The 25,942-nt window shown below is 35.0% G+C and overlaps 1 protein-coding gene across 1 annotated transcript; it reads right to left on the minus strand.

The window, feature by feature from the left end:
* Positions 1–4,208: 4,208 nt before the first annotated feature.
* Positions 4,209–25,942, minus strand: LOC131855696 (uncharacterized). Its single transcript, XM_059206996.1, is given in 16 exon segments — positions 4,209–4,338; positions 4,825–4,986; positions 5,683–5,872; positions 6,236–6,320; positions 6,655–6,789; positions 7,628–7,840; positions 8,284–8,435; positions 9,068–9,173; positions 9,881–10,052; positions 10,527–10,700; positions 11,044–11,261; positions 13,218–13,378; positions 13,927–14,154; positions 17,275–17,540; positions 19,478–20,369; positions 25,760–25,942. Coding segments are annotated over 16 exon segments (3,354 nt in total). The 5' UTR covers positions 25,830–25,942.

A 25,942-nucleotide genomic window follows, 5' to 3' on the forward strand; every position in this document is an offset into this window, starting at 1 on the left:
TGATATGTTTGGGCTGTGAATGAAGGTGGATGTGGATATCGATTCCAGAGCGCGCATGCGCTGTGTGCTCAGATGAATTCTGACAACTTCGTGTTGTGATCTGCCGCGAATTTTAATATTTACATACAAAAAAATATGGTAACTTTGTGCAAAATCTACTTCTTGCACTATATTAGACTATGCACATATCATCGCAAGAAGGAAATAAAAAAAATGTGTTACACTTGAAATGTCTCTTTTAATTTTATTTTCTTTTTTTATTTTATGTAACGTACAATGGGTCTGAAATGTTTTTATGAAATCAAACCAAAATATCCTAATTCGTCTGATATATCAAATCTGCTTTACTCACTGATCTGTAATATATACATATAAATAAAATTGGAGTGTCTGTTTGTAATATTGAAATAACCATTTTTTACTACATACATATAAATACGGTACATACTACCAAAATAATATTTTTTACAATTTTTGTGTCTGCCTGTTTGTTCCGGCTAATCTCTGCAATGGCTGGACCGATTTTGACAGGACTTTTTTTGGCAGGTAACTGATGTAATAAGAAGTAACTTAGGGTACCTTTAATTTAGAAAAATAAGGTTAAGTTCCACGCGGACGAAGTCGCGAGAACAGGTAGTAGTTAATAACATCTTGCTATACTTTTATTCCCGCGGTACAGGATCGCCTAGTACGGGGTACAATGTATAATCAACTTTATAGCATTTATTATATGTTTTAAAATTAATAAACGACATTAAATTAAATGCAAGGCGAAGCAGTAGTTACTGATTACGAGAACGCTAAAAGTATTTTTTTTTTATTTATTCATTTATTTCAGGCAACTAGGCCCATATTATATATACCTTATAGACTAACATATATATAATATAATATTTAAAAACTAATACAATGATATTGTCTGTGTGATCACGGCACTGAAGACGGCAATCTGCCACGGTAGCGCCGATAGTGTGACAGCAATCTGAGCATTGTGTCTCATGTTCATAAAACATATTTTACATTGCACGTTGCTGGTGTATGTACAACAGTTACTACTTTTTACATTTGAAAATAAAACAAATATTTATTTATTTTATTTATACACCACTTATAGATTACAGAACAAAAAAAAAACAAATAAAATAGAAAATATACATTGATACAAAAGGCGGTCTCATCGCTAAGCAATCTCTTCCAGACTACCTTTAGGTGGATAGAGAAATAAAAATAAGAACAGAGTATATATATATATATATATAACTCAAAGGTGACTGACATAGTGATCTATCAACGCACAGCCCAAACCACTGGACGGATCCGGCTGAAATGTGGCATGCAGGTAGATGTTATGACGTAGGCATTCGCTAAGAATCATCCGGATTTTGATTAATTCTATCCCCAAGTGGATAAAATAGGGGATGAAAGTTTGTATGAAACTTTGTCAATTTTTGAGACTTTATACATTCATGACGTAGGCATCCTCTAAGAAAGGATTTTGATAAATTCAACCCCTAAGGAGATAAATTAACGCGAGCAAAGCAGCGGACAAAAGCTAGTAAATATATATGACTCAAATATACATAAATATAAATAACTGTTCATGTAATAACTCTAAATAAAGCAATAAGATATAGATAATAAAATATGATTATATTTATCACTACACATAGTATAAAACAAAGTCTCTGTCGCTGTCTGTCCGTCCCTATGTATGCTTAAATCTTTAAATCTACGCAACAGATTTTGACGCGGTTTTTTTAATAGGTTTATATCTATATATAATACATGTACCGGGTGTACAAGCAAAGCCGGGGTGAGTAGCTAGTATTTGTATAAATTGTATGTACATATATCAGCTGGAATATAAATAATAAGACGGAACATATCGTAACAAGAACAATTTATTTTTCTGTACAAATTTGGTTTGTTGACTTATAATGCTATTAAAAAAAATAGGCACTTGATAAAAACAATAAATGGATACCTGCAGGTGCCTAATTATTTAAATTAATTACCTAGATCTAAAACAGTCTATATAACTATAATAATAAATAAATAAATAACCCTGGACAATTAACACAGCGCCATCTAGTCACACGGTAAGCAGAGCTTGTGTTGTGGGTACTAGACAACTGATATAAATACTTACATATTTTTTTCTTTGTAAACACATACATAGAAAACATCCAGACCTATGTGGTCTATCGGTTTAGAACACCGCTTTGCTTCTGATGGTCGCGGGTTGAATTCCTCGCACGGTACAAACATTTGTATTCATGAGTTTGATTGTTTATATCGGTCTAGGTGTTTTCTATGTATATTATTTATTTATTTACTACTTACTATAAAATTGAAGAATTCGTTAACGATAATAATGTTGTTGTAGAAAAATTTTAAATCCATAGCACTGACAATATTATCTGATTACACTAATAATGAGTGCGTAGCGATTTCTATGTTGATTGTCGCATGCCTCTTACTTGTTACACTGTAATTATTTATATAAAAAAAACATCTATTAAAAAGAGCAACACACAAGTTTCTTGCTCATTCTTCTTGTGATGAATCTGCATTCCGAATGAGTGGTAGAATCAAAATATGACTATTCAAAAGTGCTTGTAATGAGTTTAGTTGAATAAAGATTATTTCTATTTCTATTTCTATTATTTATTATTCTTAAAACTTTAAAGCACAAATACAAAAAAATAAAGCTGTAAATGGCGGACTTAACACCATAAGGCATTTTCTCTATTTATGTATTTACAAAAAAAATATCTATGTATTTATATCAGTTGTCTAGTACCTATAACACAAGCTTTGCTTACCGTGTGACTAGATGGCGCTGTGTTGAGTATCCAGGGTTATTTATTTATTTATTATTATTCAATTTCAGTACTGATTTATTTATATATTTCCCATTTGATATTTTATTTATTCAATTATGATATTATACAATGAGATCTATTTCATATATATATGTATATATGATGTATAATATAATTACCCAGTTATATATAAATCAATAAAATACTTATTGAGGTAAAGTTTCGTTTTAAATGGCGATTTTAGTGGAATGTCTTGTTTTTACAATATTCATTTACATACATTACAATTTACATACACACAATTAATTACATTTATTTACATGTAAGATGTATGAGTATTGCTGGCCATATTAATGTTAATATGAGGTGCACGCGACTCGCAGCAGAACGGGAAAATGTGAAGGATTTTTCTGAAAAAAAAAATAAAACAAAATAACAAAAACTGTAAATAGAAAAATTGAGAAAAATGTTTTTAATATTTTATCTAATTAATGACATGATGTGAAATAAAATATTATTAGTTAGTGAATATTTTAAAATTAGAATCTTTTTAAGTTTAGACGAAAATATTTGTCATAAATTAAAAGACCAAATTTTGCAAAAGTCAATTTCATTAGCAAATGGATTTATATAGTTTTGCTAATTCCGATACCACGTGTACGTGTAAGACCACAAATATTCAGTGCCAATCTTGACCATCGGTGTTAGAAGCGTTATGATATCTATCTATCTAAATATATATAACTCAAAGGTGACTGACCTAGTGATCTATCAACGCACAGCCCAAACCACTGGACGGGTCGGGCTGAAATTTGGCATGCAGGTAGATGTTATGACGTAGGCATCCGCTAACAAAGGATTTTGATTACTTACCAAGGGGATAAAATAGATAATGAAAATTTGTATGAAACTTTGTCAATTTTAAACCGATCGGGCTGAGACTTTGCATGCATAAAGTTACTATGACGTAGGCATCCCCTAAGAAAGGATTTTGATAAATTTCAACTCTACAACTAAATATCACACTCTTGTGATATGATTTTGAAGGTTAGTGTTACGCTCGGAATTTCATCACTAACTAGCTTTTGCCCGCGGCTTCGCTCGCGTTAATTTATCCCCTTAGGGGTTCAAAATCATGTCACAAGAGTGTGATATGATTTTGAAGGTTAGTGTTACGGTCTTCAAACCATGAATCTCTCTTCTTGGCTTGAAGATGCCTCTTTTAGAGGCGAAACACTTATAGCAATGTAGTAGATCCGATTACAGTCCAGAATTTGATCTTGACTACATTTGGTAAAAGATAGCTCTCTGCAGGAAGAAATTTAGCACTAGCAATTTAGCACTCTGGAATCGAAATATCGGACAGTGGTTTCCAAAAAACTTTTACTCACTTTTCTTCTCATTGGGATCCGTGACCCCACATTGTCTGTATGAAGTGGTCTTCTTCCTTTTAGTTTCAACGTAACCAGGTATGAATATGCTTGGCTCATCCAGCCGCCCTGATGCTAGCAGCCTGTATATATAACATTATTAGTTTTATAATACAAAATATCAATAAATTATTTACAATTGTGTACAGATTTACAGACATTTTCTCTTAAAGATTCGTAAAGTCATATTAATGTGAACCTAGTATAGACCCTTGAGGTACACCTATTGTATTGTTTACTTGTACATTCAATACCTTCAATAATTTTTAGTCAACAATCCTATTCTGAACACAACATGCATGTATAAAAAAGGCCACTAATATAATTAGAAAATAAGAATGGTCCAAGAGTATACCCTTGAAGTACACCCATTTTTATTGTTTACTCGTACATTCAATATCTTAAATGACGTAATTTTTAATCAACTATTTTATTCACAATAGAACATTCATGTTTAAAATAGGCTGCTAATATAAACAGGAAATAAGAATGGTCCAAGAGTAGATTCTTGAGGGATACCAATTTGAAATGGTAATAATTTAGAGATAAGTTGAGAGGTGCGATCTAACTTGGTGAAGTCGAGCTCGAGGCGGTTGGCGTGTGGTCCGCTGAAGTGCAGCAACACCTGCAGACACGCGCCGGTGTGCAGCGTGCGCGTGCGGCGCGCGTCCACGCCCACCATCCACTCGGGCGCGCCCAGCACGCGCCGCACCTCCGACAAGAACAGCCCGCTGCAATGCATAACACCCAACCAATTGCATACACCGAAATATTTTCCTTCATCCGTCATACTCGTGAACGGGTGCCGCTTGTGGGGACTACTCTGTTCGAGTTACGGCAATGGTTTCCATTACTGGAAAATCAATATAATATAAATTTACATAAAAAGTTTTTTTTTTATATGGAACAGACGTGAACTTTATACTTTAACACAAAATAGTAATAATAAATATGTTTATTACGGCATCAATGGCCCATTTGTTAGTTTATATTAAATCTACTGTTAGTAAAGTTCTAATTTGATATATTATATTTAGTAGATGGTCTAATGACATCAGGAAGACGGCAGGACCGATCTGGACAAGACACGCCACAGACAGTGAAGTGGAAAATTATGCAAGAGGCATACGTTCAGCAGTGGACAAATATATGCTGAAGAAGAGAAGAGAGAAAAGAGATATTTAGTAGCAATACACTAAGAGTGGTTACAAGTTGTTACATCTCTGCCTTAAAAGTATACTAACAATTGTGTAATTGGTAGGGCAAATTTTTTCATCGATGTTTTCAAAATGCTGTTGAAGCTACAGTGCATTCTGATGAATAAAGATACAGTTTTATTTCTAATCATGGCATAAGAGTCATCTGTTCGTGCTACAGAAACGCGATAGCCACCAACATACTGAAACCATTGTTTTAATAATACTTACAGTACAAATCTTGGTGGCTTCATGATATTGAAAGATTTGATGATGTCCTTGTCGGGCTCAATATTGGCGCAGGCGAACCTCTCGTTGCTCCTCTCCGAGCCGAAGATGACGATGGAGCGACCCATCGCGCTCACGGTGCCCTCCAACGGGAAGTTGCTGTCCACGAACATTTGACGCTCTGCACCCACGTCTGTAGAAATAATATTTTATTCAATATGAGGTGGGTACATCGTATCTCCACACAAATTGGATAAAAGCTAAGAACCTACTAAAAATTAAAATACAATATATTGAAAAGACCGTAGGTTGTGGTTTAGTACCACGACTTATAGACCTCAATGATCAGGAGGTCCAGTCATTCAATAAAAACTGATGTATGAATGTTGCAGTGATCTCCTATAAACGACGTCATAAAAATCGAATTGTAAAGCAGGGGGGGTTGTTAGTAATGAGAACTAGTGCTTCCACTGCTATGACGACTGTGACTACGGTTCTCCATGGAGATCGTAATTAAGAAGAACAAAGGACGTGTCAGAATGGTCTACAAACTTACTGATAGTTCCAAGTCTGGCTGTAAGATCACCAACGTCGCATCGTAACGGATTATCAGCGCCACATTCTTGATTGTACAGGTCGTGCTAAACAGAAATACAATTTTAACACAAGTAGACTCTAATCGAACAGTTACTTAATATGAACCATGTTAATTGAAACAATAGCCATTTCTATTTGACCGTCTTGAAGTTAATGCTACATATTTTTCTTCCAGCGGAAAACTATTACACGATCATGAAGGGTAACATAACAGGAACAAAATGCACTTCTCCGATCTAAAAAACGTGAGCTTTAATCGCTACCGCAAATTGGAATTGCTATGCATTTCACATATCTTACTTGAAGGCAAATAAATTCAAGAATACCAGAAGATAGAGATCTCTTCCTAGTCTTTCTGTATCAAGAAATTCAACTTACATTCAGTGGATCTGCCAGCTGAGTGAAGTATGGGTTCCACCGGTATCCCCCTGCAACGCATCGAGTGTTCGTCACCTTCACCGCCGCATCCACACCTACCGGGTTCACGAATATGTTCCAATTGTGGTTCATTGTCTGCAAAATAGATTCAATATTAAAGAATACTATCTATCGAGTCGAATGAGTAGGCATGCTCACTAAAATGTCTAGACATGTGGCGGTATGGTGGGCCGGGTCATTGGGCACCCTAAAATATAGTCGAGCGCAGTGATGACTGCTCATCCGTCTTACTCGTGAACAGGTGCTGCTTGTAGAGACTGGTCTGCTCTTATCACTACGACTGATTTAATCTTATTGTGTATTTATATTTGAACCTAATAAATTAGTGCTAGTTGGTGGTTTGTATTCACACGTTTCGACTTGTAAATGTAAACTTACAAGGATTAATTAAAAAAGCAACAATGAAATTTCTGGCTCGTTCTTCTTATGTGAATTCTTCTTCTCGAATTAGCGGTAGATTAAAAAAAATGTTATGACTATTCAAAAGTGCTTAAATTAAGTTTATTTGAATGAAGGATTTTCTATTCTATTCTATTATTGAGTTGCGATTGATTCCATTTTTTAAAGCATGTTTCATTTTTAGGTATCAGGAAAATTATGTAGACTAGTCATATTAAACAATAGCGCCAGGCGATAGATAATGTGCGGACATTCATACTACGAAAAAAATTTAGATCATCTCACATACCATATATGAGATAATTCCCTCTTCCCATATGAAGACGATTAGCGAAAAATTACTACTCTGATTCGATAACTTAGCCTTTTTTGGCGAGTACCTTTATTTGGAACTTTTATACTGTGCTTTGTTCCCAAAAAGTAGGCAATAGTAGCGTCATAAAATCTTGAGCAAAACACCTACAAAAATTAACTTAGAAAATTAAGATAATGTAAGTGGAATTAGCAATCTTACCAGATTCCTGTCTCTGACGCCAGGATGCCTTAATTTGACTTCTATAACTGTATCACTAGCGCTGCCATCGTTGTGTATAAGCTGTGTCATACGGATGTACCCAAATGCGAACCCGCCGGGATGGTGGAATGAGGCTATAGCGCGAAGCTCCCGAGCTTCCGATGGACTGTACCCTCGCTCGACGGAGGAGCATGCCCAGCGACGGTCTCGACTCTGTTGATACATTTGAAATTATAAATAAATTCTGAAAATTATAACCAACACTTCCACACTGTTGAATATTGGTTTTTATTTCATAAGTTGTAGAAACTGCTTTGACCCATTGATCCATTGATTCTCTACAGCATATTTCTTTAATGTAACTCAGCCCAACACTAGTTTCTATCTAAACATTCTGAAGATAATCTCGGAGCCAAAGTATTTTCCAATCTCATATTAATTACCTTTAAAATCCGGATTATTGGTTGTGTCAATATCAGATTCGTTTACTGCACATTCTTTACCACACAATCAATATTACAGTTAATTATAACTACAGAGTCCAGAACTATAGTTAATTCTGTATGTTTAGACTGTAAAAATAATCAATACCCTTTCCTAATTCCTAATCCCAAAAACCCATTAATAATTTGTTAGATGTTGAATGATCTACCCACCTTTTTATGTAAAGCAACAGATCGCCCAATGATACTGTATGGCCCATACAAAGAGATCTGCGTCTCGTTGTAAGCCATTGTGTATGTGCGTGTATCCTCCAACAACCCATACTTGTCACCCAAATCTCCCAGCTCGTATTGGTCAGCAGTTCCTGCAGAATGTGATCGTAGTTCAGTGTCATTAGAGTGCTCATTCTTTTAAATGGTTACCCGTTTGTATAATAAATTATCTTCTTGCATATCTTGCCTGCTAATCGCGACTACAAAAAATCCTTCATTTAAAATAATCAGCGTATAAACTGTATCTTAAACTAGTTGCACAGAAATTACTTACGAAGCTCAACTAGGTAAAAGTGACTTCTCCAAACAGTTTGTCGGAAAATTTGGTATTTTGTGCAATATTGTGTAGCCAGGAAGTAGATAAATCTTACATATCTCTATTCTAGTTTAACTGGCAAGTCTCAGTCAAAAATATATCATTAATTTAGCTAATTTTTTTAAACACGTAATTACAATCTCGTGCTAAACTTATAAGTAGACAAAATATAAAGATAATTCTTACATATCCCTATTCTGGTATAACTGGCAAGTCACAGTCAAAAATATATCATTAATTTAGCTAATTTTTTTAAAATATATCATTAACTTATTAGACAAAATATAAATTTGTTTGGAAAAATATATCATTAACTTAGCTAATTTTTTTGGACAAGTAATTCCAACCTCATGATAAACCTATAACTAGACGAAATACAAAGATTTCTTTGGTCAAGCATACACTAACCTTTTGTAGGCGGCGGGCTGAGTGACCTGTTCACGTTGAAAGGATTATACGCGTCGTATATGGTTGTCTTCTCGCAAGGGAACTCTAACTCCCTTTCCACGGGTACCTACAAATAGATATTTATCTGAATTGTTCGATCAGACTAAAATGAAGAATCTCTTTGTCTTAAGAGAGGATGTCTTTTAGATATTTAACACAAATATGGAAAGTAATTAAGTGGCTGAATCATTGAAAGTAAATTTAAATGATGATGGTGATAATGATGACTGGTAACATCTTAATGAAAGAAGAAAATTAACAAAGGCCAGTAAGGAAGACCGTAAGTAGTACCATAACACAGTACACCAGAAGAAGTACCATAAAGAAATATAGGCAGTAGTATTTAAAACTAACCTTCAACATAATGTACTATACATACGTTTGGTAAATTCAACGAGATAAAGCGAATATAGCAAAACTGCTATAGGGTAATCAAAGATAATGCTGATGGAGTAGAGAGTGACTTAAATTTCGAAGACCTATATCCCGTACAGTCAAGTTTAACTGAGAAAGACCGAGGAGCTTCATATATATATATACCTAAGTTTAGTAAATTCATGGAGATAAAGTGAATCTAGCAAAATTGCTATAGGGCAAGCAAGGATACTGCTGGTGGACTAGAGAGTGACTTAAATTTAGAAGACCTATGTACGGGTACAGTCAAGTTTAACTGAGAAAGACCGAGGAGCTGGAATTGCGCAAATGTATGAAATAATGAATTTATAAAAGGAATTAAAATCCTTTTGTACAAGTAATTACAAGTAGAGTACATACGGGATGTATTTTATAATTGTTGACATCTTGCAGTCCCTCGAGTGTGACTTGTACGTTAGTTATATCGTACTCCGATTGCTGGGTCATCTCGATCTTGCCACGTAACGTCACCGTGTCGCCGTTTCCGAACCAGTCTCGAACCACTGCTTTACGACGTTGAAGAGCACTTACACTGCCAAGCACAAATATTTGATAGAATAGAAAATCCCTTATTGAAATAAACTTAATTTACCACCTTTGAATAGTCCAAACATTTTTTTTAATCTAATCATTCGGAAAGCTGTCTCATCACATGAAGAACGAGCAAGAAACTTGTGTTGCACTTTTAAATAATCCTTGTAAGTTAACATTTTTCAAGTCCAATCGTGTGAATACAAACTACCAACTAGCACAGATAACAGCACAGCAACAGATAAGTAGAACTTATATTGGTCCTAGACGACTGATAAAAATGCTTATGTATTATTTTTTGTAAAAACGTATTCTCTAGAGACTGGATGTGAGTTTTCAAGAAGGGTATATTAAGGTGCATTTATGGCACACCCCTGGTGTTTCAGGCGTCCAAAGGCTACGGTAGCCGTTTACCACCAGATGAGCCGTATGCTTGATTGCTACTAAACTAGTAGAAAAATAATACATTTCTTACATGGAGCACGCCATCCGTTCGCCTCTCGCGACTGGTCCGTGATCGTCGTAGATAACTAGAGATTTTTTCATGATGGAGTGCTTCCCTGCCAGGCCGACCACCGTGTCGGTGAACAGCCTTCTGGTGAGCCGGGCGCTGTCCACCTTTTTCCCAGCCATGTTCAACATACCATGTCTGAAATTATTATTTCATTTAATTCCACGCTTCCTTTAATATATTTATGTTCAATTAAAACCAAAACATGTTAACAGCGCCATCTAGTCCCAAGTTAAGCTAGATAAAGCTTGTGTTATGGGTACTAGACAACTGATACAAATACATAGATTTTTTTTGTAAATACATACATAGAAAACACTCACACCGATACAAACAATCATACTCATAAATATAAGTGTTAGCGCCGTGCGAGGAATCAAACCCGCGAAACGTGAAGCGGTGTGCTATACCGCTAGATCACCGAGGTCGTTACTTATGTTGGTAATCGTTAAAAGTAAATTAATTAATTAGTTAAACTAACCTCGTGGTGAAGTCTCCAAGTCTACACAAACCCTCGAGTCCCGTTCTGCAGTACTGGTCCGGGTGTCTGGTGTCGATGTCTATGCCATGTGGCTCGTACACCTTCCCAGCGCTGAGGCATCTACCCGTCCAGTTGTAATAGTCGGCTCCAGGAGGTTTCTCGTGTATCGCCCACCGGTGTTCGAACGTGTTGTTCACGTTTGCTCCATCAGCATGAACCTAAAAGTATCAATCTTTAAACGCCATGTAGATCATATACTGTTTTAAACTTGACGCGGTCATTATTTATACGTATAATTAGTAAAAATCACGAGATCTTCCAGTAGTAGATCTTCCAGTAGTAGCAACAAACGAAGACGTGTGAAGGTAGACGCATATGTCTGCCCATAGAAAGATTTCATTTTCCATCTACCCGCTGCTCTTCAGTTTACCCGTGATCATGGTGGTTGAAACACTACCGAAATATCGGGAACTCAGCCATATAGCAGCCTCATAATATCTGGATCTTTACGCCGCGTTGGTCACCCATGACTTCACTTTAGAGATGTGTTGAGCGCCGGCGCGTGGTCTTTACATGTGGCGGCGTGGTGGGCCGGGTCAATGGGCTCCCTAAAATATGGTCGAGCGCAGTGATGGCTGGCTCATCCGTCATACTCGTGAACGAGTGCTGCTTGTAGGGACTGGTCTGCTCTTATCACTACGACTGATTTAATCTTATTGCATGATTATATTTGACCCAAAAAATTAGTGCTTGTTGGTAGTTTGTATTCACACGTTTCGACTTGTAAATGTAAACTTACAAGGATTATTTAAAAGAGCAACACACAAGTTTCTTGCTCGTTCTTCTTGTGATGAGACAGCTTTCCGAACGAGTGGTAGATAAAAAACAAATTGTTATGACTATTCAAAAGTGCTTAAATTAAGTTTATTTGAATAAATGATTTTCTATTCTATTCTATTCATTTGTAGTACTAGAATGACTGGAGCGATGCTCAACAACAACACTCTCTCATGACCTCGCACGCGAATAGAAAATGTCATTTTTGCAATAGAGTTTAATGAGTTTAAAAGGCCAGCAACACACTTTTTTTCCAAGCGATGATAATGGAATGGTACACACGCCTGCGCTACGATTAACGCTGGCGGGGCACCAGTGGACGATGATAAGATGAGCATGAGGTCAGGTCAGTTAGCACATCGTGACAAATTCACTAGGAATTTATCATGATGGTCAGGGAGAACCGCATGGAGGTCAACTTGATGTAGTACATGGCTAGGAATAAGGTTTTTTTTTAAGACAATTCACACAGCGCCATCTAGACCCAAGTTAAGCTAGCTAAAGCTTGTGTTATAAGTACTAGACAACTGATACAAATACATAGATATATTTTTTCGTAAATACATACATATTATACATAGAAAACACCCAGACCGATACAAACAATCATACTCATGTTAAAATGTGCCGTGAGAGGAATCGAACCCGCGACCATCGGACGTAAAGCGGTGTGTTAAACCACTAGACCACCGAGGTCGTCAGGTTATTAATTTACATTACTAACAATCCACTTCCCCGCTAGCAACACACTTACATTCCACGCCAGCCATCATTGCACTCAAATCGACCGGCCCACCAAGGCTACGTCATTTATATTATTTACAGCATAAACTGCTACCCATTACAATATTTAATTTACATTATTTAAATTACAATAGCATTCTTTACGAGAGTGCTTTACCAATCAAATATCTCACCCTTACATATATTTATAAAATATCATTATTTAACAGTTTCAAAAGAGTTAGTTTACACTGACAATATATAAGTGCTCAAGGATGGTGCACTTACCATCAAGTAAGATTATAGAATAGAATAGAATAGAAAATCATTTCTTCAAATAAACTTACATTGAAGCACTTTTGAATAGTCATAACATTTATTTGTTTTTTTAATCTACCGCTCATTCGGAATGCTGTCTCATCACAAGAAGAACAAGCAAGAAACTTGTGTGTTGCTCTTTTAAATAATTTATTCTTACTTACAATTTAAGTTTAAGTGTGTGAATACAAACCACCGATTAGCACTTTAGATAAAAGTTTATATATATAAGACATGTACACCCGTGCGAAGCCGGGGTGAGTAGCTAGTATAATATAATATAAACAAGTACGTACCATGCTCTCGATGATGATCGTGGTGTCTTCCCAGGGTTTGCCTAGTGGCTGTCTGAATATGACCCTGCCCACGATAGGGTAGCGGAATATCACTTCGGCGGAGCTCATCAGGGTCTGGTACTCGGTGCCATACTCATACGGCAATATCGTGCCACATATCTCTCGTTTTGGTGCCCTCCTGATTATTCACAAATATTCAATAACAATTTATACACACATCATCATCTGCTTCTTCCTTATCCCATTTATTTGGGGTCGTCGTAATATGTTTTTCTCTTCCATTCATCTCTGTTCGCAGTCATTCCGTTATTTACTCCCTTTCTCACTTGAGTTAACAGTTTACGATGGCGGACCAGTGGAGGATGGTAATTATAATAATAATAATAATATTAAAACACATTCAGTAGTTACTGCATAAAAGAGTAATGCCCGATTTACACTCAGCCCGAGTGGGCAGGGAAGTGAGCAGCGCGAGAGTGGAAACACTTCCCATGCCATTGGCGCTGCCACTCGCGCTGCCCGGCGCTCCCTCGATTGTCGGTTTTTCGTGCGCGAGTCAAAGGACTGGCAGCGCGAGTGGCAGCGTGTTTTTACATTCAGCCCTCTCGCTCAGTTATCGCCCGGCAATATTTCCGGCAGCGCGAGGGGCAGGGGAAGCGGCTGAATGTAAACGTAGCATTGCTACATCCATCCATCCATCTACACTCACAAACTTCCGTAGTTATAATATTAGATTTTATCAAAACCCACCTTGTCAATACCAAGCCCCTATGTAGAACACTATGCACCCCTTGTAGGGGTAGGAACACGTCCCAGTAAGCCCCGCTGAGCTCGTTCGCCAGGCCCGGCAGTAGGTACTTATGATTCAGATACTCGGTACGATCCTTGTATTTGCCGAGGAGATCTCCCACGGGATACTGGTCCTGAGTACCCATTCCTGTGGTTAAATAAAAACAATAATAATCTCAGGACAATTCATACAGCGCCATCTAGTCCTAAGCTAAGCAAAGTTTGTGTTATGGGTACCAGACAACGAATACAAATACATAGATACATTTTTTTTTGTAAATATATACATATATATATTTATAATATTAGCTTTTGCCCGCGGCTCCGCTCGCTTTAATTTATCTCCTTAGGGGTGGAATTTATCAAAATCCTTTCTTAGGGGATGCCTACGTCATAGTAGCTTTATGCATGCCCAGCCCGATCGGTTTAAAATTGACACAAAAACTTTCATCCCCTATTTTATCCTCTTACGGGTAGAAAATCCCCCAAGGGTATAAAATAGGGGATATTTCATACCCTTGGGGGTAGAATTAATAAAATCCTTCCTTAGCGGATGCCTACGTCATAACATCTACCTGCATGCCAAATTTCAGCCCGATCCGTCCAGTGGTTTAGGCTGTGCGTTGATAGATCACTATGTCAGTCACCTTTGAGTTATATATATATATATAGATATAGAGAACATCCAGACCGATAAAAACAATCATAGTCATGAATATTGTTCTAAAAACTGTACCGTGTCAGGAATCAACCTCGCAACTAGGTAGGTAGTATTATTATTAACATAACTACGAATTAAGATCATTCAACGATTAAAATCACTAGTATCCTGACGACTTAGGCGTGATGCCGGTTGGTCAGGGAGAGAAACCCCTCAATGCCAATATTCAAAATTACCTATCTCTTATTTGTTTTTATAATAATATAAACAATCCGACTTTTTCGCTCCAAAACTCCCGCTGCCTACGTTCAATCATCCGTCATCCACTTGTCAATGTCACATAGATTACTTTGGCTCTGACCTCTGACGTTCCGTTTCAGTGATTATTGACTTTACCATTTTTAATTAATGGTGCGTCACACGATAGTTAACACATCAGGCCACTTAGACCGTTGTATAACTACAATTTCCTGCGCATGAGATCTCGTAAGTCAAATAATAGTTATTATTGAATCTCAGAGCTGTAACAATCCAAATTCCACTGTGTGACGCATTACCGAGATGCCAAACATACGCAGCTTTCGGTCGGTCGATCGGTGGACTGGACACGCGCCAGATGATCGCGTGTTCCGGATATACGATACTTTGGATGCTGTCTTCTTGGATACGGAATGACCTATATATATTCTTTTTATATAATTGGCAAAAAAACTGGCGGATCACCGAATGAATAGTGGTTATCGCCTGTACCATACTGTATAATACATTGTTATACTATATTGTGTCATACTTTGTAATTGTTTTTTTTTTCCGGACTCTTCTAATGTTGTTGGCCGTAGCTGGCCTTTACAGCTTCATCGGACGTTAGGGGCGAGTGCAGATGGCACTCCAAACCTGCGGAAGCACTTATGGAGCGGCTGATGGCCAACTCCTGCCTGACGGATACGACTTTAGTATGAGGGCACCACTATTGATTCGAACCTCGGCTCAGGCCGTCGTAATTTGATCCTCGTTTGTATTGGACGGGGGATCGATCGGAGGGGCGCCCGGGGGCGCCGATGTGGAGCTTTCTAATTGTATAATTGTTTAAATATTCACGTATATGTATGTAAGTATGTATTTAATTAAAGGAGCCAACAGAATATCAGCGCTGCAGACTTATCTGCAGCTTCATGCTGAGTTGGTTGCCTCTTCATTGCGACACATAAAGCCACCTCAATTTTTTAATTTGTAGTATTTATATTCCTTCATTTTTAATTTGTAAACTTTATCTAGACACGCGGTAGCGTATCAAAGCCGAGTTTCAAGTAAACTGGCAAGCAGCACCGTGTGTATATTTACACGAACCATTTGAAGCCACTTTTGACTCCCTCATAACTCAAAAACTCTTTCACACAAACCTAAAACAATATAAAATATCATTTCTTCTTATAACTTAGGATAATATACTGTAGCCTAAGGTCTAACTTGGCTAGTTTTCATATACAAAATATACTGTAGCCTTCGCAAGTTCTAAACATGTTACTTGTCGGTTCCTATTTTAATATTAGTAGTAACTAGCAATCGAAAGTAATAATTGGTATATGAGAACTGGCCAAGTTAGAACTTAGGCTACAGTATATTATCCTAAGTTATAAGAAGAAATGATATTTTATATTGTTATAAATACATTTCAGGATAGACCATTGAACTTGGCACCCATTTAGATCTCATCTCTTTTGTCGTAGAAGTCAACAATCAAGGCATATATCATAATATTAAACTCGGCTATCATTTCACATTTATGTTTTTGATGGGATTTATATTTATAAAATGTATCTCATGTATGTTATGTGTTTGTAATTGTTGAATAAAGCATTTATCAATCTATCTACATAAACAGCGCTATGGAATAAAAACACTGAATGTATAAAAATACTAGTTGGACCATCCCCACTTTGTTTCACGCTAAACATTTTTATTCGATCGCCGTAAGTAAAAAAATATTAAAGTATAATTTATTAACTCGTTTTATACAGTAATAACACAATAAGTACAAGGAATAATTTACACATTAAAAAAACAGAGTCAATGTGGACCACACACACTGAGCATAATGCTGGAAACATTGTTTCCACCGCTGACTTTCGGTTGGGCCCACAGTACGGACGCACATATATTACAATAAAAAAAACATAAATTTTATAAAGTACTAATATTGCTATTAAAAAATAGAGTTTGATGGCAAAACTATGAAAATTAAGTAAGTATTTTTAATGGCGGAAATAAAAATAAAAATTATAATAATTTTTTTGGGATACTCTTATCACTCAGGGTTATGTAAAATAGTTTATATCCTATTCTCAGACCAGCTGAATATACAAAAAAAATCATAAGAATCGGTCAAATCTGTGGAGTTTTGATACAATCACCGTGATTTAAGAATTTTAAATATTAGATACCAGCGACTATTCTATTCTATTCTAATTCCAGAAACGTCTCTATGAAACTGTATACAAAAGTTATCGGAATAGCCATGTAAAATTAAATGAAGTTAGAGTTTATCGAGTCAAAAGCCACAACACCATGTTCCTGGAACCTGGTATGGAGATAAATAAATTAACTTACCTGGTGGAGGAACGTTGTTCAAATCAACACCACTAGGATTGTAGATCCCGCCTGTAGTGTTACACACGTGGTTAATGTGAGAAGCATCTAGAAGCTTCGGCGGGAGTTCCCTCACGCTGTACTGTATCATGGAACTAACGAAGCGCAGGTTAGACTCGTAGTCCTGATCTGCTGCTCCTAGTTGAAAGTTCGCCCATGTGGGGTCGAATGGTGACCGTTGCGTGAAGTCTACAGATCCGAGAACACCGTCCATACTTATCAATGCTCTGAAAAGAAACATAACAGTATTTATGGCAATAATATCAGGAGTAGTATGCCAGCGGTATGTCTATATGGCACGCAATTCAATTGGATGTCGCGGTTTAAATACCTAGATCACATTGTATCGGAGGACGGTAGGGAAAAATTGTAATATAAAAATTTGACGTTCATAAGTGGCAAAACAATTCCTACTTTAATATATTTCAATTTGAATGTAGAGGACTTGAATGATGACTATGACAGAGAGAAGGAGCGAAGATCGTTCACAGTCCGATGCAGTATGCTATCCCATAGGTTTGCACGATTAATAGAGAAGACAACGCTGTTTAAAGCATATTGTCAGTCGTTTTACAAACGCAGCCTGTTTAGATATACGCAGAGGACTAATACGCACTGCCTGCCTGCAAGAGTGGAACACACTTCCAGCTTTTGTGTACCCGGAGAAATACAACCCATCCGGGGTTGTATTTCTTCAAGTCGATAGTAAACAGATTTCTTCTGGGTAAGCTACGTCCTAGGTCTTGCCATCATTTACCATCAGATGAGGTAAGACCAAGCGCAATTCCATTATTAATAAAAAAAATACAACTCTCTTCGTGTACAATACAATAATGGGTTTAGGATGTTGTTGGGACACCCTCGGTTCTGTAGCGCATCAGAGATGTTTGCAGCAGCGAGGGTGATGGTTTCTAAGCCATAATACGCAAAAGAGCTGCATCAGTGATGTTTAGAATTCAGAGGAGCGCAAACAGCATTCTAACAACTATTGCAAATATATCAAATTGTCCGCTCCAGAGGCACTGGATATGGTTGCACTGCTGCGCACCCAGTACTTCTGGATATGGATAAATTACTAGCTGACCCCGCAAATGATGTTTTGCCATATAAATTAAATATGCTATTAAAAAATAAGGGTTGATGGTAGAAGGGTGAAAATTTGGGGTTGTATGTATTTTTAATCCCACATTATAAAGAAAAAAATACCATTACCACTTAGAGGTATGAAAAATATATAGTAGCCGATTCTCACACCTATCGAAGAAGCATATAAAATTTCATAAATATCAGTCAAGCCGTTTCGGAGGAGTTTGGTAACTAACATTGTGACACGAGAATTTTATATATAAGATTAACATAGTTTGTAAGTTGTTTACTAACAATATGGATGTAATCTGAAATAAATAAATAAAATTACTCTTGTAGAACGCAGGGCTCTTATGATATGGCGAAGATTTTCTTCTTAATAGACGACATGGTGCACCCACTGGCGGGGCAGCACCGAAGAATGATAAGATGAGCTCAGATCAGCTTATAGTGACAATTCACCAGAAGTTTATCGCTACAGTTCTAAGAGCAACCTGGAGGTGACGTGAATCCTCTTCCCCCCATATAAGAAGGATTAGCCTATTAATACCAAGCTGATCAAAAGACTTGCTATAGAAATTTATTTCTACTTTGTTTTAATAAAATTTATTATTCATACTTGAGTATTCTGTAATTTACGCATCGTTACTATACTTAATGGGATCTTAATATGAATACTTTTATGGTTAATAAAAGTGTTTACTTCTCCCAACATTTCGTTGGACAAACCAGTGATGGTAGTTAAAAAAAATGCTGGTATCTACCGACATTGACATCGTTGTACTGCAGCTATATCGTGACTACCGCTAGTGTAACCTAATCGAAACGTCGAGGTGAGTTCCAGAGCCAAAGTTTGTGAGTTTGGATGTATATTTTCTTATTCTTTCACGCAAAAACTACTGAATTAATTTTGATTAAACTTTATAGTAATATAGCTTGTTCATTAGAATAACACATAGGCTATAATTTAAAAAGACATTATGTAAATTGGGCGAAATATAATGATAAATGTCAAGTAAATGCGACACAGATGCATGGGTCAGCTAATTTACCATAAACTAAGTATCATAGTACTTACTTGGTGCTCTTGGGTTCCATCGGTCTCAACTTAGCACACGCCAAGAAACTCTCCGAATGCCTGTTATCATAAATAACTACATACAAACTCCTCTTCGTCACTTCCATATCGTTTCTCAATACATTCAACACTTCATCCTTAAATAAGGTTTTTGCTTTCCTCCTATTAGCATCTGTAGCAACTTTGATCAATCCCAAACGACTATCTAAGTCGCCTACACTCATACCATCACCGCTGTTATCAGGGTCGAATATTAGTTGGAGTATATTGCAGTTGTCTTCACGGATTCCCCTATGAGAATTAATGATATCGGTAACAAATAATTTCCATTTGTGCTCGGTAAATTCAACCTTATCCGTAATAGCTTTTGTATGATACAAATCAGCTTGTACGTAAGAATCAGATTCGCCAAACTCACTCGCTGATAACCACCTAAAATTTAGTGTTCCCGCTACTGGAGCTGTAAATCTAGCGACTGCATGTTTCTCATAAAGCTTATCAGTAGACAGTATCGATGCACAGATCACTCGATCCCTTTCTGCCGTCTCAAAAACTATACTCTTCCCCCAAAGACCGTTAGGTCCCGTTAAACTGTTTTGGCTTTCGAATTCTGCATGATCTTTTCCGGGAATTATCAAGTATCCAAGTTCTTCTGTTAAATCGATTAATTCCCTTCCCAAATTCGCTTCAGAACATCTAGAATCGGATACATCTCGATAGTCTACAGGAAATTCATGAATTGTCCACCTCCAGACTCCATCCGGGTACTGCAAGGTTGGTTTAAGATTTGTTCTAATACTCATTAGAGTCTCGTTTTTATGTGAGAATTCAATTTCTCCATGAAGACCGTGTTGAGATATATATGCGCGCAACACGAGGGCATCTGCCGCATCTAAAATTTATAGATTTATGTTAGACTACCTGTTAGCCACTTCGTCCGCGTGGAATTTAACTTTATTTTTCTAAAATAAAAGTAGCCTAAGTTACTCCTTATTACATCAGCTGCCAAAAAAAGTCCCGTCATAATCGGTCCAAACATTTTAAAGATTAGCCAGACAAAAATTGTAAAAAATGTTATTTTGGTGTATGTGCCGTATTTAGATTTATATGTAGTAAAAAACGGTTATTTCAATATTGTAATATTGAAATAACAGACGCTCCAATTTTATTTATATGTATAGATGTATAGATGTTTAATGTTACTTATTACACTTGATTATATCTACAAATTACTTTATCAGTAAATGATGGATATCGTATACATTCTAAAAAAACTCCTATTTTTTAGGACGGTGTATCAATTTGGAAATAAATACCGAAATATATATGAAATTTGTTATCTATCTATCTATATGTTTGACGGCCTTGGTGGTCTAGCCGTTTAGCACATCGCCTTACTTCCTGTGGTCGCGGGTTCGATTCCTCGCACGTACAAACATTTTTTATTCGTGAGTATGATTGTTTGTGTCGGTCTGGGTATTTTCTATATATATTTTGTATGTATTTACAAAAAAATGTATCTGTGTATTTCTATCAGTGGTCAAGTACCCACAACATAAGCTCTGCTTAAGTCAAGACTTGCCCTTATTAATTTCTTGTATTCGTATTAATTTAATAAGAGTTTTATTAACATTTTATATATTTTATTTTATATATAAAAATTACAATTAAAATCAAATAAAATGTCAATAAATTAAACCGAATTATTAATATTAATTAATAAATTGAAAATCAAATTATGTCAAATAAAATTTTAAAATTAATTTAATTTAAACAAAAATCAAAATTAACATTGCAATTAGTATATTAACTGATTATGATATTCTTTGTGTTACTTTCAGTTTTTACTAAGAACACAGATAATATAATATTACATACAGATACCCCATCCCATACAAGAAAATGGTTCCTTCCTAACTCGGGCTATTCTTCGGGCTATTTTATTTCGCCGCCGTAGGCGCTAGATGTCGCTATATCTGAAGCAGTTCGGATTACTAGTGGGTGATTAGTAATAAAGCATGAAAATAGATGGCAGAGAATTCGGTCTACATGACATCTGTTTTGCAAAGATACGTACATAATAGATATATAACTGTATCGAACTCCTGATTGGGTACAATCGAAAATTCAATGTAGGTATAATATTGTTCGCTGACAGTCTACAGACACGGCTAATGTACCTATGTATCTATGTACTATGTTACAGTTACTTTTTTACATGCCTACTTTTTTCTCCCGACGAAGATATGTCGTAACGCGTCTGCACTAAAATCGGGCTATCGGTTAAGGAGCAATAGCTCCTTAACGAATAGCCCGATTTTAATACGGTTTTTTTTATTTAAATTGTTATGTGATAGTGATAGATTTTAGCTATAATCAATTGATGTGCATATGGGTACCTCATATAATTTTCAGTGTATAATTATTTTTCAATATGTAGTTAATTATGGTAAACTGGCAATTTGTAAAACTGAAAACCATCAATCTGTTATATGTAGGTTCTTTCAGGGATACTACATCGGTGCTAATGACATGTAGGTACTTATTTTGATGTTATTATTAGAACCTTGATATCTACAAACTACGCCTTTACTGCTAGTTTTTTGGTATTTATGTAAGTTGTTATTCAGTTGAAATTAAGCTGCGAAATTACATGATATTTGGACATAACATCTATGTTCTCCGGAATGATAACGTATGCGGGATATAGCGGGCACGACATGATGACGTAATGCTGTTTAATAATATGTGTATGTATGTACGTCGGATAGCGTCGTGGTTGGATGGATCGTCAGCTTATTTACCATTTCAGTTAATAATAGTAGGTAGTAACTTTTGACAATATGGATGAGGGAGGGTAACGGTGATGATGATGAGATCAATAATCACTGTTGACGATAGTGTCGGTGGTATTTATTTATGACCACCATAAAATTCATCATTGGCAGTATTCTCAACATTATCATCATTGTTCATCATGATGATTGAGATCAAATTAATTAATTGATTAAAAAAGTAGCAAGTATTAGGTAGGTACTAAGTCCTTATGTGACTTAAATACAAGGTTCTGGGATGCTGTAATATACTACAGTCTCTAGATTTAGTTTCTTATTAGTATTCCACGACCAAAGTCTATAGACAGAAATATAGATTTACACAAAGTTTTTTGATGTAAATGGGAATTATTACACACATTGCATTAAAAAATATATATGATTACCATCTAATACAAAATCATTATGTAGTAAATAATTCCTGACATTTTAAATCGAATGAGGTGAAACTAACATTGCATGAACACAATACTTGAAGATCATAAAATTTTTATTTCAGGTAACAAAACACTTTTAAATAATTTATTAATCACAGAATAAACAATTGTTAATAATTTACAATAATATTTCTTTCACTGCTTGTCTGTTATACCACTAAAACTTCAAACACTTCTGTTATTTTTATATTATATTCCAAATAAATCAATATCAAGACATAATATTTCATCAAAATCATTTCATAATTAATTCCTGGTACACAAAATATTCCTGGATTTGTTGATGAAGCAATATAATAATAATCATGTGCTTAAATCATAAACTTATTTGCAGTCGGTTACACAAAATATAATTACTTGGAATTTCTTCTCATCACTAGTCCATTGCTTTCTTACTTATTTAATTATATTATTAATTGCATTGTGATTAATAATTTACAGATTTTTCTTCTGCTTTTTTCTCTTATTTTTACTTGCATTATTATTTTATACAGTAAAATGTTCATATATACATATATATTTCTTATTCTTTTGAACCCCTGTTCTTTACAGTAAAAATGTTATTTATCTTCATCTGAATGACTAGGAGATTTAGAATATCATCTCTTATTTGTTTAAACTTTGTTCAGTATTAAGTTGTTGATGTCAGGAAAATCTGAAAACAATATCATATACCTATGTTACATTTTCATGAACTTACATGAAAGTAACTAAACTGTAACCTTATTAGCACAATAAACATATTATTCATACATCATATTCATTCAGTTCTAATAAAATATAAAAATAATACTACTATTTAGTACTTTTTCAGTATTTTCTCAATCAATCAAAAATTATAAAATCAGTGTTAGTTTTTTGAAGTTACATTCATAACAATAATAAAAACATAATAATACCACATTAAAGCGGTCACCAAGTACCTATGTTTATTATATTTTAATATGAAAGATACACACGCATACATATGCAAGTTTTTAACAACTTATAGTTATACCTGGTATGAGATAATCCTCAAAGACACGATAGTTTACTAAATATTTGTAGTAGTCCTTAGACACATTTAAATTATTGAGTTTGACAAAAAAATAAGAAGTTCAATGAACTCTGAACAGGAACAATTCAAAAGTTGAAGTACCTACTTAACTTAAATGATGAAAAAAGAGAAAAAATCCAATGCTAGTGAAAATATGTTTTAAGCATTTGTCTTAAAGTCTATTCTTTTATTCCTATATTTTATATTTTTAACATTTCATTTATGTTGCCAGTACTCGTTGTCATTTCGATATAATAAAAAAATATGGACCAACCTACGATTTTAAATCGATATTTTTATTTGTGATGAAATCTAATAATATAAATTATGAATAACCTACCCTCGAATGGAGATACTAAAAAACTAATTATCATGAATAGTAGGTACTAGGATCAGTAATATATCATAGTATTATGAATGATTATCGTTTCAAAACCTTGTACAATTCGAAATTCGAGTATTTGAAAAGTTTCTTATGAGTATTTGTAAAAATTCGAGGATCCTCATATTTAGCTATCAATGTCAGTAATTTAGATACCATATAACACTTGTTTATTGAGGTTTCATAAAGGTATAGCTGACCTTATATACTCTATACCACATTCAATTCTCATTCATAAAATTACAATAAGTAGATAATTTTTTTTTTTAATAGAAGAACTATGTCACTAATGTCATTAATTGCTATAATTATCAGGGTGACCGCGTGGAGGTTGATATAATAGAGTACACTTGTATCAGATCAATCTAATTAATATTTCCCTCTTCAAGTTTCGAAGTTATGAGCGAACAGATAAATATATAGTACTTGCATACCTGTCAAATTCTCTCTATTTTGCCGTCGTCGAGTAAAAATTATGCATTGCAATTCGTTCCAAATAAGAGTATAATACAAAATGATGAAATTTTACTGTTTGCAAAGACTAATTAAAAGCACCATCGAATAATGCGTTGTAATATCCTGTTATCGATTATTCGAAAAAATCGATAAATCTATGCATTTATTTTTAATATGGCAACACTTTCTAAATAAGTATTACTGGAATAATATGGTTTTCTTGTTTTATATTTACTTAAACTTTTTTTATGTTTAATTTATCATAATAATATAGTAAGTACTTATTATTTGAAAATATAAAATAAACATTTAAAATACGGAGATACAAATGAAAACAGCGTCATCTATGAAAGTCTTTTGGAAACAATAAGCCCCAATTAGCAATGATTAAATTGTAAACAAATACAGGGCAACAACAAAATGAGTAAATATATGAAAATTACTTTTCAAAACGCATTATTTCATTTTAACATCTATATATGACTTTTTAAAAATAGATTAAACCTGTTTAAAAACATAGTTTTGGGTTTTAAACGATTGCAAAACAATGTTGAATTCCATTCGATACCAATGACGCCATCTAAATCCGTTTTTCGAACTAAAAATGGCTACTATGCCATTGTTCCCCACTGCTAAGAACTATCATATAAAGAGAAAAATTAATCTTTTCAATTAAATGACTAAAATTCATTCAGAATTTTAGCATACAAAGAAAAATACATTTATCTACTCTTCCTTAAGGTTGCTTATTTATTAACAGCTGTTAAAACCGAACAAGCTGCTATTGTTGATGTAAGAACTCAGCAGAACATTTTGTTTACTTGCTGAATTCGGGAATCGAACTTGAGATAGACGAAAGTCAAGGAGAAACCGAATACACTAGTCTGTACTGTATCCTACAACAGAAATTCTAGTTTTGTGAATGTATTAAGCATTTAACTTACTAATATTATGTACGTTTGTTAGTCTTTCACGCAAAAACTACTCAACGGATTTTGATGAAACTATAAAGTAATATAGTTTATACATCAGAATAACACATAGGCTATAAATTTCACGCGAGTCTAACCGCGGGCACAATTAGTCAACATAACAATGTCATATCACCACCAAGAAACAAAATAACTTTCTACTAACCGTATAACAGGAAGAATACGCAAATTAAGTAAAGTAACTTTGGTATAACACGACTAAATTCGTTATACATTTTCACTACAATTCACTACACATATATATTTTTAATTCAAAATATTGTTATCACAATATATTTTAAGTTATGTCCAAGTAAAGTTAAGTTACACGGGACGCGTCGCATTGACT

This window comes from Achroia grisella, unplaced genomic scaffold, assembly GCF_030625045.1.
Source record: "Achroia grisella isolate CSIRO2021 unplaced genomic scaffold, CSIRO_AGI_Agris_v1 utg1462, whole genome shotgun sequence".
In the NCBI taxonomy this organism is placed as follows: Eukaryota; Metazoa; Arthropoda; class Insecta; order Lepidoptera; family Pyralidae; genus Achroia; species Achroia grisella.